Source organism: Manis javanica, chromosome 3 (assembly GCF_040802235.1).
Source record: "Manis javanica isolate MJ-LG chromosome 3, MJ_LKY, whole genome shotgun sequence".
Taxonomy (NCBI): Eukaryota; Metazoa; Chordata; class Mammalia; order Pholidota; family Manidae; genus Manis; species Manis javanica.
Window position 1 is genome coordinate 164972816 of NC_133158.1, and position 15942 is coordinate 164988757.

Genomic DNA, 15942 nt, shown 5'->3' on the forward strand with positions numbered 1-15942 from the left:
CTGGGCTATACTGCTTTCCCCGTGTCCCCCCACTACATTATACATGCTAATCATAATGACCCTTTTTTCCCCCTAATTCCTCCCTTGCCACACATCCTCCCCAATCCCTTTCCCTCTGGTAACTGTTAGTCCATTCTTGGGTTCTGTGAGTCTGCTGCTGTTTTGTTCCTTCAGTTTTTGCTTTGCTGTTAATACTCCACAGATGAGTGAAATCATTTGGTACTTGTCTTTCTCCAACTGGTTTATTTCACTGACCATAATACCCTCTAGCTCCATCCATGTTGTTGCAAATGGTAGGATTTGTTTTCTTCTTATGGCTGAATAATATTCCATTGTGTATATGTACCACATCTTCTTTATTCATTCATCTACTGATGGACACTTAGGTTGCTTCTATTTCTTGGCTATTGTAAATAGTGCTGCGATAAACATAGGGGTGCATCTGTCTTTTTAAACTGGGATCCTGCATTCTTAGGGTAAATTCCAAGGAGTGGAATTCCAGGGTCAAATGGTATTTCTATTTTGAGTTTTTTGAGGAACCTCCATACTGCTTTTCACAGTGGTTGAACTATTTTACATTCCCACCAGCAGTGTAGGAGGGTTCCCCTTTCTCCACATCCTTGCCAACATTTGCTGTTGTTTGTCTTTTGGATGTTGGCCATCCTAACTGGTGTGAGGTGATATCTCATTGTGATTTTAATTTGCATTTCTCTGATTATTAGTGATGTGGAGCATCTTTTCATGTGCCTGTTTACCATCTGAATTTCTTCTTTGGAGAAGTGTCTGTTCAGCTCCTCTGCCCAGTTTTTTAATTGGTTTCTTTGCTTTTTGTTTGTTGAGGTACATGAGCTCTTTATATAATTTGGATATCAACCCCTTATCAGATATGTCATTTATGAATATATTCTCCCATATGTATTCATATATGGCCTTTATTATGTTGAGGTACTTGCCCTCTATACCCATTTTGTTGAGAGTTTTTATAACGAAAAGATGTTGAATTTTGTCGAATGCTTTTTCAGCATCCCTGGAGATAATTATGTGGTTTTCGTCCTGCTTTTTATTGATGTAGTGGATGATGTTGATGGATTTTCAAATGCTGTACCATCCTTGCATCTCTGGCATGAATCCCAGTTGATCATGATGGATGATCTTTTTGATGTATTTTTGAATTCGGTTTGCTAATATTTTGTTGAGTATTTTTGCATCTATGTTCATCAGGGGTATTGGTCTATAATTTTCTGTTTTTGTGGTGTCTTTGCCTGGTTTTGGTATGAGAGTGATGTTGGCCTCATAAAATGAGTTTGGGAGTATTCTTTCCTCTTCTACTTTTTGGAAAACTTTAAGGAGGATGGGTATTAGGTCTTCACTAAATGTTTGATAAAATTCAGCAGTGAAACCATCTGGTCCCAGAGTTTTGTTCTTAGGTAGTTTTTGATTACCAATTCATTTTCTTTGCCAGTAATTGGTCTATTCAGATTTTCTGTTTCTTCCTGGATCAGCCTTGGAAGGTTGTATTTTTCTAGAAAGTTGTCCATGTCTTCTAGGTTATCCAGTTTGTTACCATATAATTTTTCTTAGTATTCCCTCATAATTTTTTGTATTTCTGTGGTGTCCATAGTGATTTTCCTTTCTCATTTCTGATTCTGTTTATGTGTGTAGACTCTTGTTTTTTTCTTGATGAGTCTGGCTAAGGTTTATCTATTTTGTTTATTTTCTCGAGGAAACAGCTCCTGCTTTTATTGATTCTTTCTATTGTTTTATTCTTCTCAATTTTATTTATTTCTGCTTTAATCTTTATTATGTCCCTCCGGCTACTGACTTTGGGCCTCATTTGTTCTTCCTTTTCTAGTTTCCTTAACTGTGAGTTTAGACTGTTCATTTGGGATTGTTCTTCTTTCCTGAGATAGGCCTGTATTACAATGTATTTCCCTCTTAGCACAGCCTTCACTGCATCCCAAAGATTTTGTGGTGTTGAATTATTGTTGTCATTTGTCTCCATATATTGCTTGATCTCTGTTTTTACTTGGTCATTGATCCATTAATTATTTAGGACCATGTTATTAAGCCTCCATGTGTTTGTGGGCTTTTTCATTTTCTTTGAGTAATCTATTTCTAGTTTCATACCTTTGTGATGTGAGAAGCTGGTTGGTACAATTTCAATCTTTTTGAATTTACTGAGGTTCTTTTTGTGGCCTAGTATATGATCTATTCTTAAAAGTGTTCCATGTGCACTTGAGAAGAATGGAATCCTGTTGCTTTTGGATGTTGTGCTCTGTAGATGTCCGTTAGATCCATCTGTTCTAATACGTTGTTCAGTGCCTCTGTCTCTACTTATTTTCTGTCTGTTTGATCTGTCCTTTGGAGTGAGTGGAGTGTTGAAGTCTCCTAGAATGGATGCATTGCATTCTATTTCCCCCTTTAATTCTGTTAGTATTTGTTTCACATATGTAGGTGATCCTGTGTTGGGTGCGTAGATATTTATAATAGTTATGTCCTCTTGTTGGACTGACCCTTTTATCATATAATGTCCTTTTTGGTCTCTTGTTACTTTCTTTGTTTTGAAGTCTATTTTGTCTGATACAAGTACTGCATTACCTGCTTTTTTTCTCCTTATTATTTTCCTGAATTATCTTTTTCCATCCCTTTACTTTCAGTCTGTGTATGTCTTTGGGTTTGAAGTGAGTCTCTTGTAGGCAGCACATAGATGGGTCTTGTCTTTTTATCCATTCAGTGACTCTTCGTCTTTTGATTGGTGCATTCAGACCATTTGCATTTAGGGTGATTATTGATAGGTATGTACCTACTGCCATTGCAGGCTTTAGAGTCATGGTTACCAAAGGTCCAACAGTAATTCACTTACTATCTACCAGTCTAACTTATCTCACTTTGTATGCTCTTACAAACACAACCTAAATGTTCTTTTTTCCCTCCTTTTTATTCCTCCTCCATTCTTTGTATGTTATCAATCATATTCTGTACTTTGTCTATCCCTTGTGTGACATCTATTTAGCCTTAGAAATACTTCCATCTATAGCAGTCTCTCCAAAATGCACTGTAGAGGTGGTTTGTGGGAGGTAAATTCTCTCAGCTTTTGCTTATCTGAAAATTCTTTAATCCCTCCTTCAAATTTAAATGATAACCTTGCCAGGTAGAGTATCCTTTGGTTCGAGGCCCTTCTCCTTCATTGCATCAAATACATCATGCCACTCCCTTCTGGCCTATAAGGTTTCTGTTGAGAAATCTGATGATATTCTCATGGGTTTTTCTTTGTATGTGATCTTTTTTCTCTCTCTAGCTGCTTTTAAAAGTCTGTCTTTATCTTTGATCTCTGCCATTTTAATTATTATATGTCTTGATGTTGTCTTCCTTGGGTCCCTTGTGTTGCAAGATCTGTGCACCTCCTTGGCCTGAGAGACTATCTCCTTCCCCAGATTGGGGGAGTTTTCAGCAATTGCCTCCCCAATGACACTTTCTATCCCTTTTTCTCTCTTCTTCTTCTTCTGGTACCCCTATAATGTGGATATTGTTCCATTTGGATTGGTCACACAATTCTCTCAATATTCTTTCATTCTTAGAGATACTTTTTTCTCTGTATGCCTCAGCTTCTTTGTATTCCTCTTCTGTAATTTCTATTCCATTTACCATCTCTTTTATTCCATCTGATCTGCTTTTAAATCCCTCCATTGTATGTTTCATTTCAGATATGGAATTTCTTAATGATTGAATCTCCATCTTAAATTTGTTCCTGAGTTCTTGAATATTTTTCTGCACCTCCATAAGCATGTTTATGATTTTTATTTTGAACTCTCTTTCAGGAAGTTTGGTGAGTTCAGTTTCATTTGACCCTTTTTCTGGGGTTTGTGAGATTTTGGTCTGAACCAGGTTCTTTTGACATTTCATATTTCTGTGTGGTGCCCTCTAGTGCCCACAAGCTCCAGTATCTGGAGCTGCTCAGCCCCTAGAGTGAGGTTGAGGGTTGTAGGGGAGTGGAGCTGGCTCCTGCAGGGAGGAAAGAGCTATTTCCTGATTCCCATCTGTGGTGTCCATCTCCAGTATCAGAGCCAGTGGGCCAAGTATACAGGTGTAAGCCTCTGTGCTTGGGGTCTCTAGCTGTTGTAGGCGGGTCCTCCTTCTGGCTGGCCTGATGCCAGTGCAGTGACTTCTGGTTTGCGTGCTGGAGCTGTCAGGCCAGGAGGAAAGCTCAGCAGGCTGCATGTCACAGTGCGGGGCCTTGGAGCTGAGCAGCCAACCAGGGGGATGGAGTGCCTGAAGCTCCTCAAAGTTCCCAACCTGCTGGGCAGAGTGCGCCCTGACAGCCTTGTCCAGCTCTCCCTTCTCCCGTGTAGCAAGCTCCATGCAAACCCTGCCCTTCAGCAGTGCTCTTGCTGCTAGGAAGCCTCTTAGACCGCCTGCTTTTCTCTTGTCACAGAGTGGCCAGGTGTGGATCCCAGTGTCCACAAATGGCTGAAATCTCAGTCTCTCAAGCACTCTGCCTGTCCCAGCTCCCCATCCTCCAGAGCAGCACACAATGTAGGTTTGTGTTCTCAAAGCAGACCTCTAGGGCTAGCTGTTCAGCATTCCCAGGCTTCCACACCCTCCCCTGCTCTGTTTCTCTTCCTCCTGTCTGTGAGCTGGGGTGGGGGAAGGGCTTGGGTCCCGCCGGATCAAGGCTTTGGTACATTACCCTGTTCGTGAGGTCTGCTCTGTGTGTGAGGTTTGTTGTATACAGTCTGGTTCAGCCTTCTTTTCTGTTGCTGTTTTAGGATTAGTTATATTAATTAACTATATTTTTGTACTATCTCTGGTTTTGGGAGGAGTTCTCTGTCTCACCTGTCACTCCGCCACCTTGAATTTCCTCCCTTTCCTTTTTTTTTTTCTCTTGTGATGTCTTTATCTGGTATTGGGGACACTGAAATTCTGGCCTCACACAACCAAATGCTGGTTTGCATGCATGAAGCCTGGTGGGTCCTCCTCTCATGAATCAGGCCTCCCTCTGATCAGGATGCATCTAGCGGTGGTCTATGGGGCTGACAGAACAGTACAGTTACCTAAGGCTGACCCCTTGTCAGGTTTTGCTTTCTGCTCTGACCATACTATACATGAAAGCAGAACTGGCTTCAGAACTTGTGGGGCCCTGGGGCAAATGGAAGCTCATGGGCCCTTGTTCAAATATTAAGAAATTCAAGATGACAATAGCAAAGTATGAACCAAATAAGGAGCCCTTCTGAGCACGGGGCCCTGTGCCACTGCTGGCGCCAAATAACAAAGCACATAAACACCATTAATAATGTGCACCAGTGCCAGGAATTCCTTTCCCATCATTTTTCAGTTTGGACACTAAATACTTAAAATCTTTTTTGTTCTCTTTTTTAAAGTACAATAATTGAAAACTACTGGAGATGGAAACATATCTTCTTGCCATATTGAATCCTGCTTCTTGGTTATTTTCAAGCAGACTGCATGAGTTCATCCTAGCTCCATGTTTTTACTAGCAATGTAATCTTAGGCCACTTAAATAACTTCTCTATATCTCAGTTTCCTCATTTGTAAAAATGGGGATAATGATAGTGTCTAACTAAGAGACTATTACAAAGTTAAATGAGGCCATGTATGCAAGGTGATAGATAGAGTGCCTAGGGCACCAGCTGGCACCTTTCAGTACAATTAGAAAAAGCCTCTCTGGGCAGATTAATTAAAAGGGGCATCGCCTCTGGCCAATGAGTCAAGGAAGCTACCCCTTCCAGGTCTATGCATCAGGACTCAGGGCTTGGCAAAGGAGCTGGGCTGGATTTCAGCCCCATGCTTATCCTAGAAAGACCCCTTTGTGCCAGGCACAAGTGCTTAAGCATGTGGGTAGCCCTATGATGTCAGATGCTTGTGAATATCCATAAAACCACAGCTCATGTGAAGCTGTGTAGGGTAGTGATTAAATCCATGGAATCAGGCCTAGAGTTAGAATTGTTGAATTGTAAAGTTTGTTCTCAATGCTTTCCACTCTCCTGTGCACCCTTGCTTCTTCCTTGAAGCATGCCTGCCCTGGCCCTTCCTGTCTGAAGGAACTGGACAGTCAGGCAGTTCAGGAACCTAAAACTGGTCAAATCTGGATTAGACAGACTGTTTCCTTGGGAACCAGACCTTCGAGAGGGAGAGTCGGGCAGGACCATTCAGCCCTGACCTTGCATTCTGCCTCCTGAATCAATAGAAAATGTGTACAGGGAGCAGGAGAATGGCCTTGTGTTCACTGTTGACCCTAACTAAAATTTCATATCAGCAGAACATGGTAAGAGCTCAAAATTGTTTTACAAATAGTCATATGATAATCTCTTTCAGAGCAAAGGCCATGTGTTAAGTTCCCTTTAATCCCTGCAATGTTAGGTACATACTATGCATTTAGTAAGTATGCAACCAATACATTAGCATCATTGATACTGCATTTTGCAAGATGATTTTGTAGGAGTTGCTTCATTCTGTTTTCACCACAATCTTATGGCCTAGGTAGAACAGCCCTCTGCAGGCTAATTTTACAGATAAGGAAGGTGAGACCTGAGAGGGCACATGGCCTGCCCATGATCACATGACAAGAGGTAGATGCTGACCCAGAGCCCAGGCCTTTGCCCAGATTCCATGTCCACCCATGATGCCAGATGTTCCCAAAGACCAGTTGGCAGTTCAGTGCTGGGGCATGCAGGAATTTTCAATAATCCTCAAAGAGGTTAGAAAAATAAAGACATGTAGAGAGTTCATTTTTCATAAAAAGCTAATCTCACTTGATTTAAAAAGCTATTCTCTATTTCAAGACTATGCCCTTCCTAACTTTATATAATAAGATTTGTTCTTGTATAGTACTGGTAGGTGTGAGTTGTTATTTATTTGGCACACTAAACATTGGGAGGGGGATGGGGAGAGTAGAGAGCACCTCAAAAGAAAGATCACACTCCAAAATAAATGGATTGCGTTTCTTTGAGTAACCCTGCTGAGCACAATGCCATTTTGTGTGTGTCATTTCCTGTGGCCAGCCTGATCAAATACTCAGCTCACCTAAGGGAAATTGACCTTGGAAACAATGTCCTGGGAGAAGTGGCAGCTGCTGACATACTTGAAGCACTGAGAGCCAGAAAGACAGCTAGAGTGTGGTCAGTCTGTGTTTCTCTCCACCTATCCACATCCACTCATTCCTACATGCTGTATGACTCACAGCCTGTTCTACTCATTTCATGAAATAACTGGCCTGAATTGTGTAATGACCAGGAGTACTGTCACAGGCTGGCCACCCTTGTGTCATTTTCCCCAGTGACTTGCAGAGTTCCAGAACTTTTATGATATTATACATAGTCTTTGACTTAAGTACAGCAGTCCTCCCTCAACCGCGGAGAATGCAGTTTCAGGACCCTCAGTGGATGACTGAAACTGGATAGTACTGAACCCTATATAAACTATGCTTTTTCCTATGCATATATACTTATGATAAAGTTTAATCTATAAAGTGAGCACAGCAAGAAAGTAACACCAATAACAATGAATAGAACAATTATAACAATATACTAATCTGAATGTGCTTTTTCACTCTCAAAATACCTTACTGCTGTACTCACCCTTTCTGTGATGAAGTGAGATGATGAAATGCCTACATGAGATTAAGTCAGGTGAAGAACGTAGGCCTGCATCGTAGTTAGGCTGCTACTGACTTTCTCATGAGCTGTCAGAAGGAGGATCATTTGCTTCCTATCCTCAACTGACCATGAGATACTGAAATCACAGAGTGTGCACCCTCAGATCAGCAGGGACTGCCATAAGAGTGCTGTGAAAGCCAAGGTTCCTTGGTTGCTCTTTCTTTTACCTCTCCTGTCATCCTCACCTATTCTGAGCACCTCTGTCCTATTCTCTAGTTCCTCTTCCCAACCCAACCTGCAAATATTTCTCCAGATATCAATTGGAAAACTCAAGTCACTGCCCTCATAAGGTTATGTTCTGATCTGCGTCTGGATCATCAAAGAATCATTCCATTGTGATTGGCATCGGGAGGGCATTAAGGGTACTTTATGACCATGTAAGCCTTTGAAAATAAGAGATTACATATGGAACAAATTGTTTAACACTGGCCGCTCCTGCCCTCTCCCCTTCATCAATATGCATGGCCAGAATTGACAATAGCCATGCTGACAGAGAGATGAGAAAATGTCATTTTGAATAAAACTTGATGCAAGACATCTTAAACAGATTAGAAAATCCAAATTCAATGATTAAAAATGTGGGAGAAATCTTGGTGCACTGTCTGGCAGGTTATGTGGAGAGAATTAAGTAGTACAAGCATGTGTTCTATCATTTCTTCAATAAAACAGTCTTACTTAGAGACATGCCATAATTTTAGTTTACATTTCTTTTAACACTGGTGGTTTGAAAAAAAAGAACTACAATATTACTATCTACTGCATTGCCATTTTAAACTAGAACTTTGCATTGCCATCTCTTAACAGCTTTAAATGATTCCAAGATATTTTAATTATCCCTTTACTTTAGAGAAACAGAACATCTACTTTGTAGCCCATTTAAATTGAATCCAAATTCAACAGAATTATTCTGTTAAGATTAATTCCAATATAACTTAAGCTCAAAAAACTGAAAGCAGTTTAATGATTGCATTTCCTTTCTTCTTGGCCCCATAATAACTTTTTCACTATACACTGGGGCAGAAGACATTGTAAAGGCTGCAGGCAGTCTTCTGGCCATTACCACAGTGTGTGCTAATGCTGGACAGTGTCAAATGATTTGGTGGAAAGTGATCATTATTGAGCAGGTACTCAGAGCTGCAAAACATCATGCTTGTTTATTAATGATTCAATTTGTGTAAGTGGGAAGATAATTATGAAGTACCCACCTGAAAATACAGATACTCATTTAAAAGGCATTAAAAAGTAATTTATAGTTCAATAAAGTTTTTTTTTAATATAGTAGTATACATCATGGCTAACTTTAATGCATTCACATTTTGAACCAAAATAATTATGGCATGTTTTTGATGGAGCACTTCAATTGGATTACTAGTTTGAACACCAAGATTCTTCAAAACAGGGTTAACTAGTAGGATTCTATAGGGAAAAATCTCCTGCCATTTTTTGGCCCTTTTAAACACTAAAAGCAATTAGTAGTATCACTGATTATAGAACTAATGTTCTTCTTTTGATTGCTTTTGCATTCTTAACATATGCAAACTAACAAGCTAATTTCTAATTCTAATTCTACTTCTTTCCTGAAATCCAAATTAACAGCCTTAGGTCATTTATTTGCCTACCTAGGAGGTCTTAATGACCTACATTTAATGATGGAACACACACAGGAAATCTTCCTCAGAAACACGAGCAGCTTCATTTCTTAAAAAAAAAAATTAACAGAAAGACAAATTGCTATGCACGTTTTTTACAGGGTTGCTTTTTGAGTAAAAAAAAAATTATATATATATATACACCCACACATACATGTATACACTTCAGGATCATTTGATTTATTCATTCTTCACTTACTTATCTCTTTCAGCATACATTCATTAAATGACTGTTGTGTGTCAGGCCCTTTTCTAGACACTGGAGAGTTGAGCAGTGAATTCCCACCTTCATGGGGCTTACTTCCTAGTAGAAAAGGGCAGAGAGTAAACCACCACCAACAGAAAGAATTAAAACATATACTATTATTTAAAAAAGGGCAGAGGATATGAACAGACAATTCTCCAAAGAAGAAATTCAGATGGCCAACAGGCACATGAAAAGATGCTCCACATCGCTAATCATCAGGGAAATGCAAATTAAAACCACAATGAGATATCACCTCACACCAGTTAGGATGGCCAACATAGAAAAGACTAAGAACAACAAATGTTGGCGAGGATGTGGAGAAAGGGGAACCCTCCTACACTGCTGGGGGGAGTGTAAACTAGTTCAACCATTGTGGAAAGCAGTATGGAGGTTCCTCAAAAAACTAAAAATAGAAATACCATTTGACCCAGGAATTCCACTCCTTGGAATTTACCCTAAGAATGCAGGATCCCAGTTTAAAAAAGACATATGCACCCCTATGTTTATCACAGCACTATTTACAATAGCCAAGAAATGGAAGCAAGCTAAGTGTCTAACAGTAGATGAATGGATAAAGAAGATGTGGTACATATAAACAATGGAATATTATTCAGCCATAAGAAGAAAACAAATCCTACCATTTGCAGCAACATGGATGGAGCTAGAGAGTATTATGCTCAGTGAAATAAGCGAGGCAGAGAAAGACAAGTACCAGATGATTTCACTCATCTGTGGAGTATAAGAACAAAGCAAAAACTGAAGGAACGAAACAGCAGCAGACTCACAGAACCAAAGAATGGACTAACAGTTACCAAAGGGAAACGGACTGGGGAGGGTGGGTGGGAAAGGAGGGAGAAGGGGGAAAGGGGGAATTACAATTAGCACACATAATGTAGGGGGGGCATGGGGAAGGCAGTATAGCACAGAGAAGACAAGTAGTGACTCTATAGCATCTTACTATGCTGATGGACAGATGGGGTATGTGGGGACTTGATAATGGGGGGAATCTAGTAATCACAATGTTGCTCATGTGATTTTATATCACTGATACCAAAATAAAAAAATAAATAAAACATACACTATTGTATATCAGATAAGGATCATGCTTAAGGGAAAAGTAAAACAAGAAAAAGAGATAGAGTGTGTAGGTCAGTGGGCAGGAGGCTACAATTTTAATTAGGATAGCCAGGGAAGTCTTACCGAGAAGGTACGTTTGAGTAAAGCCCTGAAAGAGAGAGAGAGAGAGAGATAGGGGCGGGGGGGCAGCTGGGTAGAGAGATCTGGGAGAAGGGCGTTCCAGGTAAAGGAAACAGCAAGTGCAGAGGTCTTAAGGAAGAAGCCTCCCTGGTATGTTCTAGTACCAGTAGAAAAGCCAGCATGTCTGGAATGTTGTGAGAAAGAACAGGACAGAAATTCCAAGAAGTACGCATGAAGGAGGCAGGGGAGGGTTTTTAGGCACTTATGAGGACTTGAATTTTGAAGTCTATTGAGATGGAAAAGTATTTGAGAATTTTAAGTAGAGGAGTTACCTGATCTGACCCACATTTTAACAAGATCACTCCAGCTCTGTGTTTAAAATAGATTGGAGGGGAGGCAAGAGCAGAAGCAGGGAGACCGCTTAGGGAATTTTCTCTGGAAAATGAGAGAGCCTTTCAGCTGACCTAAGACACCCAGCAAGGTGGAGGGGGGCAGGACTGAGGTAAGAAGCTGAAAAGAGGGTAATTAAGGAAAATTCTATTACTTTACCATCACTGAAGCCTTCTTTGCCTGCCTTGTTTCCAAAAGACTGATAGCCATGCAGAAGACTGGGGTATTCTTTGAGAGACTCAGTAGCCCCAGAAAATCAAACTCCAGGATGCTAACAGCCGGCCAACCCTTCACCATTCAAAGAAGCCTTGTACATAAGCAAGCCCTGCTCATACACAGTAGTTTCCCGTCAGCCTTGGCATGATATGAACAGAAATCTGAGAATCTCCAGACATTTGAGGCAAATCTCCAACAAAGGAAACCCTGAAACAGAGAAGGAAAAAGAACCCTGAAGATAAAAAGACAATGCAGAAAATCTAAAAAATAAATTATTTACAACACCCTCAATGAAAGAGAAGGTAATGCATCTGTAAAACAAGAAAAGGATGCTTTGGAAAAAAAAAAAAGACTAAATAAAAAGTTCTTAGAAAGTAAAAATGATAGCCAAAACAAATATTTCAAAACAAATGTTGAAAGATCATGTCTAGAAAGTCTTCAGAGAGTAGAACAAAAGGGAGATGAAAAATTGCTAATAAAATATGAAAGAAGATTAGTATAAGAGCACTAGTATGTAATTCATAGTTTTGGAAAAAAGAGAAAAGTGGGGAGAGAGCATTATTGAAAGAAAATAAATCAAGAACTTTCCCAAAAGCAACAGACATAAATTTGCATATTGAAAAAGTCCATTGAGCACTGAGCACTCTGAATGATATCATCATGGCATTTAGAACACTAGAAATAAAGAGGAAACCCTAATAACTCACTAAAAGGAAAAAAAATTGCATATAAAGGACTGGAAATCAGAATGACATCAGACTTCCTAACCGGCAGCTAGAGGCAAAGGAGTAACAACTCTGTGGGAACTCTATACATTCCCAGCTTCTAACCAAGTACCAGGATAAAACAAAGACGTTTTCAGGATGCAATAACTCAAACTTTGTACCTGCTCTGTATCCATTCTTAGGAAGCTGCCAGAGAACATGCTTGAACAAAATGAGGGAATAACCCAAAAAGACAAAGAATGCAGTATCCAGAAACCAGGAGAAGCAATACAGAAAAGTAGAAAGGGGAGCCCTAGATAGTGGTTGAGGTGTGGACATAGGCCAAGCGGAGGCAGAAAAATGGAAGATTTTGAAAAGGAGGAACAGGGATAAAAACAGAATTAACAGAACTTTGGAAATATTTAAGTATTTTGAAAGAAATGCTGATAAGGTGTGAGAAATAAAAGAAATTTGGAGAAAATATTTAGAATAGGTACACACTCAACTATGCAAATGAAAATATAAGACAATTATTAACTCAGACAAAAGAAAGTTATAAAAGGAAACACTGTGAACAAAATATGTGTGATCAACAGCAAAAAACACATGAAAAGATGCTCCACATCGCTTGTCATCAGAGAAATGCAAATTAAAACCACAATGAGATATCACCTCACACCAGTAAGGACTGCCATCATCTAAAAGACAAATAACAACAAATGCTGGCGAGGTTGTGGAGAAAGGGGAACCCTCCTACACTGCTGGTGGGAATGTAAGTTAGTTCAACCATTGTGGAAAGCAGTATGGAGGTTCCTCAAAAAACTAAAAATAGAAATACCATTTGACCCAGAAATTTCACTCCTAGGAATTTACCCTAAGAATTCAGGAGCCCAGTTTGAAAAAGACATATGCACCCCTATGTTTATCGCAGCACTACTTACAATAGCCAAGAAATGGAAGCAACTTAAGTGTCCATCAAGTAGATGAATAGATAAAGAAGATGTGGTACATATAAACAATGGAATATTATTCAGCCATAAGAAGAAAACAAATCCTACCATTTGCAACAACATGGATGGAGCTAGAGGGTATAATGCTCAGTGAAATAAGCCAGGCAGAGAAAGACAAGTACCAAATGATTTCACTCATCTGTGGAGTATAAGAACAAAGCAAAAACTGAAGGAACAAAACAGCAGCAGAATCACAGAACCCAAGAATAGACTAACAGTTACCAAAGGGAAAGGGACTGGGGAGGATGGGTGGGAAGGGATGGATAAGGGGGAAAAAGGGGTATTATAATCAGCACACATAATAGGGGGGGCACGGGGAAGGTGATATACACAGAGAAGACAAGTAGTGACTGTAGCATCTTACTACACTGATGGACAGTGACTGTAATGGGGTATATGGTGGGGACTTGATAATGGGGGGAGTCTAGTAACCATAATGAAAAATTGTGATATATTTCTATTGAAAGGTTTGGTGAGAAGACATGACAGCGGTCAGTTTGTAAAATTTTAAATGGAAATGTCAAGAAATAACATAATTGGCACTTTGAAGTAAAGCAGTAAATATCATGAAAAATAACTGAGTGAGTTGACAGTGGTTGTCTCTGGAGAACACTGACAATGTTGAGGGGAGGGGCAAGAGCCCACTGCTTTTCATCATGAACTCTTTAGGCTTCATTTTTTAGCTAAATGTATGCTTTACTCCAATAAAAGTATTTTTAGGGAATTGAAAAGTGCATAGTTTTCTCACCATGTGATTCATTGTTCTGTAGCTCCATGTCAATATCTAATGTTATCTTAAATCATCTTAGTTTCCACTGAAGACTCGGAGTTCTCACACACCATGAAGCATTGACAAATGGGTAGAAATAAAAAGGATGACAGGAAAGTGTGATGAACATGACTGTCTTTTGTGGGTTTTGGTGCCACACAAATCCTCTGAGGCCTCAGGCTGGCCCTCATACCACACTGCTGGTCCCTAAGTGGTCCCCAGCATCCAAAGCTCCTCACAGCCTGAGGCATGCATCCCACACTCCTTTCTGACCTTCTCAGTGGGCAAAATGTTGGACCTTGTTTTTGGGGAGTTAGTTTTCTTGGGTCTCTCTCATGTATACAGTAGTATTTGTGTTATCAAACATTTGTGTAATTTCCTCCTGTTAAATATGTCTCATGTCAATTTAATTCTTAGATCAGTCAAACGAACCTTGAAGGGCAGAGGAGAATTTTTCCTCCTCAACACTTATCCAGACATACCTCAGTTTATTGCACTACTGTGCTTCACAGGTACTAAGTTTTTTGCAAATTGAAAATTCAAGACTTAAGTGGAGGAAATAACTGCAGATATGGTGGAAATAGCAAGAGAACTAGAATTAGAAGTGGAGCCTGCAGATGTGACTGAAAATTGCTGCAATCTCATGATAAAACTGGAACAGATGAGGAGTTGCATCTTAATGGATGAGCAAAGAAAACGTTTTCTTGAGATGGAATCTATTCCTGGTGAAGATGCTGTGAAGATTGTTGAAATGACAGCAAAGGATTTAGAAAATTACATAAACTTAGTTGATGAAGCTGCTGAGGGGTTTGAGCGGATTGACTCCAATTTTGAAAGAAGTTCTGTGGGTAAAGTGCTTTCACAGCACCTCATGCTACAGAGAAATTGCTTGTAAAAGGAAGCGTTGATCAGTGTGCCAAAATTCATTGTTGTCTTAATTTTTTAAATTGCCACCACCACCCCCGCCTTCAGAACCATCACCCTGATCAGGCAGCAGCCCCCACATCAAGGCAAGACCCTCCACCAACAAAAAGATTATGACTTGCTGGATGCTCAGATGATGGTTAGAATTTTTTAGCATTTAGTATTTTTTAATTAAGGTATCTAAATTTTTTTAGACATAAGCTATTGCACACTTAATAGACTACAGTATAGTGTACACATAACTTATATGTCCTGGAGTTCAAAAAATTCAATTGACTCAATTTATTGTGATACTTCATTGTGGTGGTCTGGAGCCAAACCTGTTAATATCTCCAAGGTATGCCTGTAAATCACAGTAATTCAGGTCTTTATAGAAAAATCAGTGAAAACTATTGGTTTCAAGTGAAACAAAACCAACCCAAATTGACAAGTACAAAAGGAAAAGTGTTGATAATAAAACTAAAAGTCCAGGGTTGGTTCTAGCCACAGGTCTAGCTGAATTCAGGGGTTCAAATAATGCCACCCACCTCCATCTCCTGGAAGTTCTGCTTCTGCCTTAACTTTATTCTCAGGCAGATTCTTCCCACACAGTGGCAAGTTAGGCAGCATTAGCCAGAAGTTTACATTCTGCCAGTTTAATCTCAAGCAAGAGCCTTTCTCCTGATTTCATTGGACCATTGTGATTCACATACACATCTGCTGACCAATCACTGTGCCTTGGAGAAGAAATACATTACCTGGTCAGCTCTGGGTTTTGTGCCCACGTCTGGAGGGCAGGGGAGTGGAACCCCAAAGGAAACTCAACGTTCTGTTGCAGAAAGAAGCTAAAATGGAAGCTGGACAAACAAAAACAAGAGAGGCCCCTTAGAGATGAAGAGCCAGTAGTAGTATTAGAACTGATGAATGACAAGATCAGAATTTTGCTTTCAGATAAGTAATCTGGAAGTAGAGCCCAGGATGGATTTAGGGCTGGGAAATCTGGGGTTAGAAGACCAGTTAGAAACCTACAGCTATCATACCGGTAAAAGATATGACAACAGGAATGGAAAAGAAAGGACTAGCTAAGAAATTATTACAGATATAAAGTGATTGTTATGGATCACTCACATCAAGATATAGGGAAAGGGTATTAGATGAGAAGAAAGTTGTCCAGTTATTAAGTA

At 39.8% G+C, this 15942-nt stretch overlaps 1 protein-coding gene across 1 annotated transcript in view; it reads left to right on the forward strand.

Moving 5' to 3' along the window:
- The window catches only part of LOC118970027 (uncharacterized), a 56358-nt gene extending 40416 nt beyond the window's left edge, over positions 1–15942 (forward strand). Inside the window, exon 8 of the mRNA XM_073230488.1 lies at positions 14368–15942. Coding sequence (XP_073086589.1) covers positions 14368–14374 — 7 coding nt within the window. The 3' untranslated portion in view covers positions 14375–15942. The remainder of the gene's footprint in view (positions 1–14367) is intronic.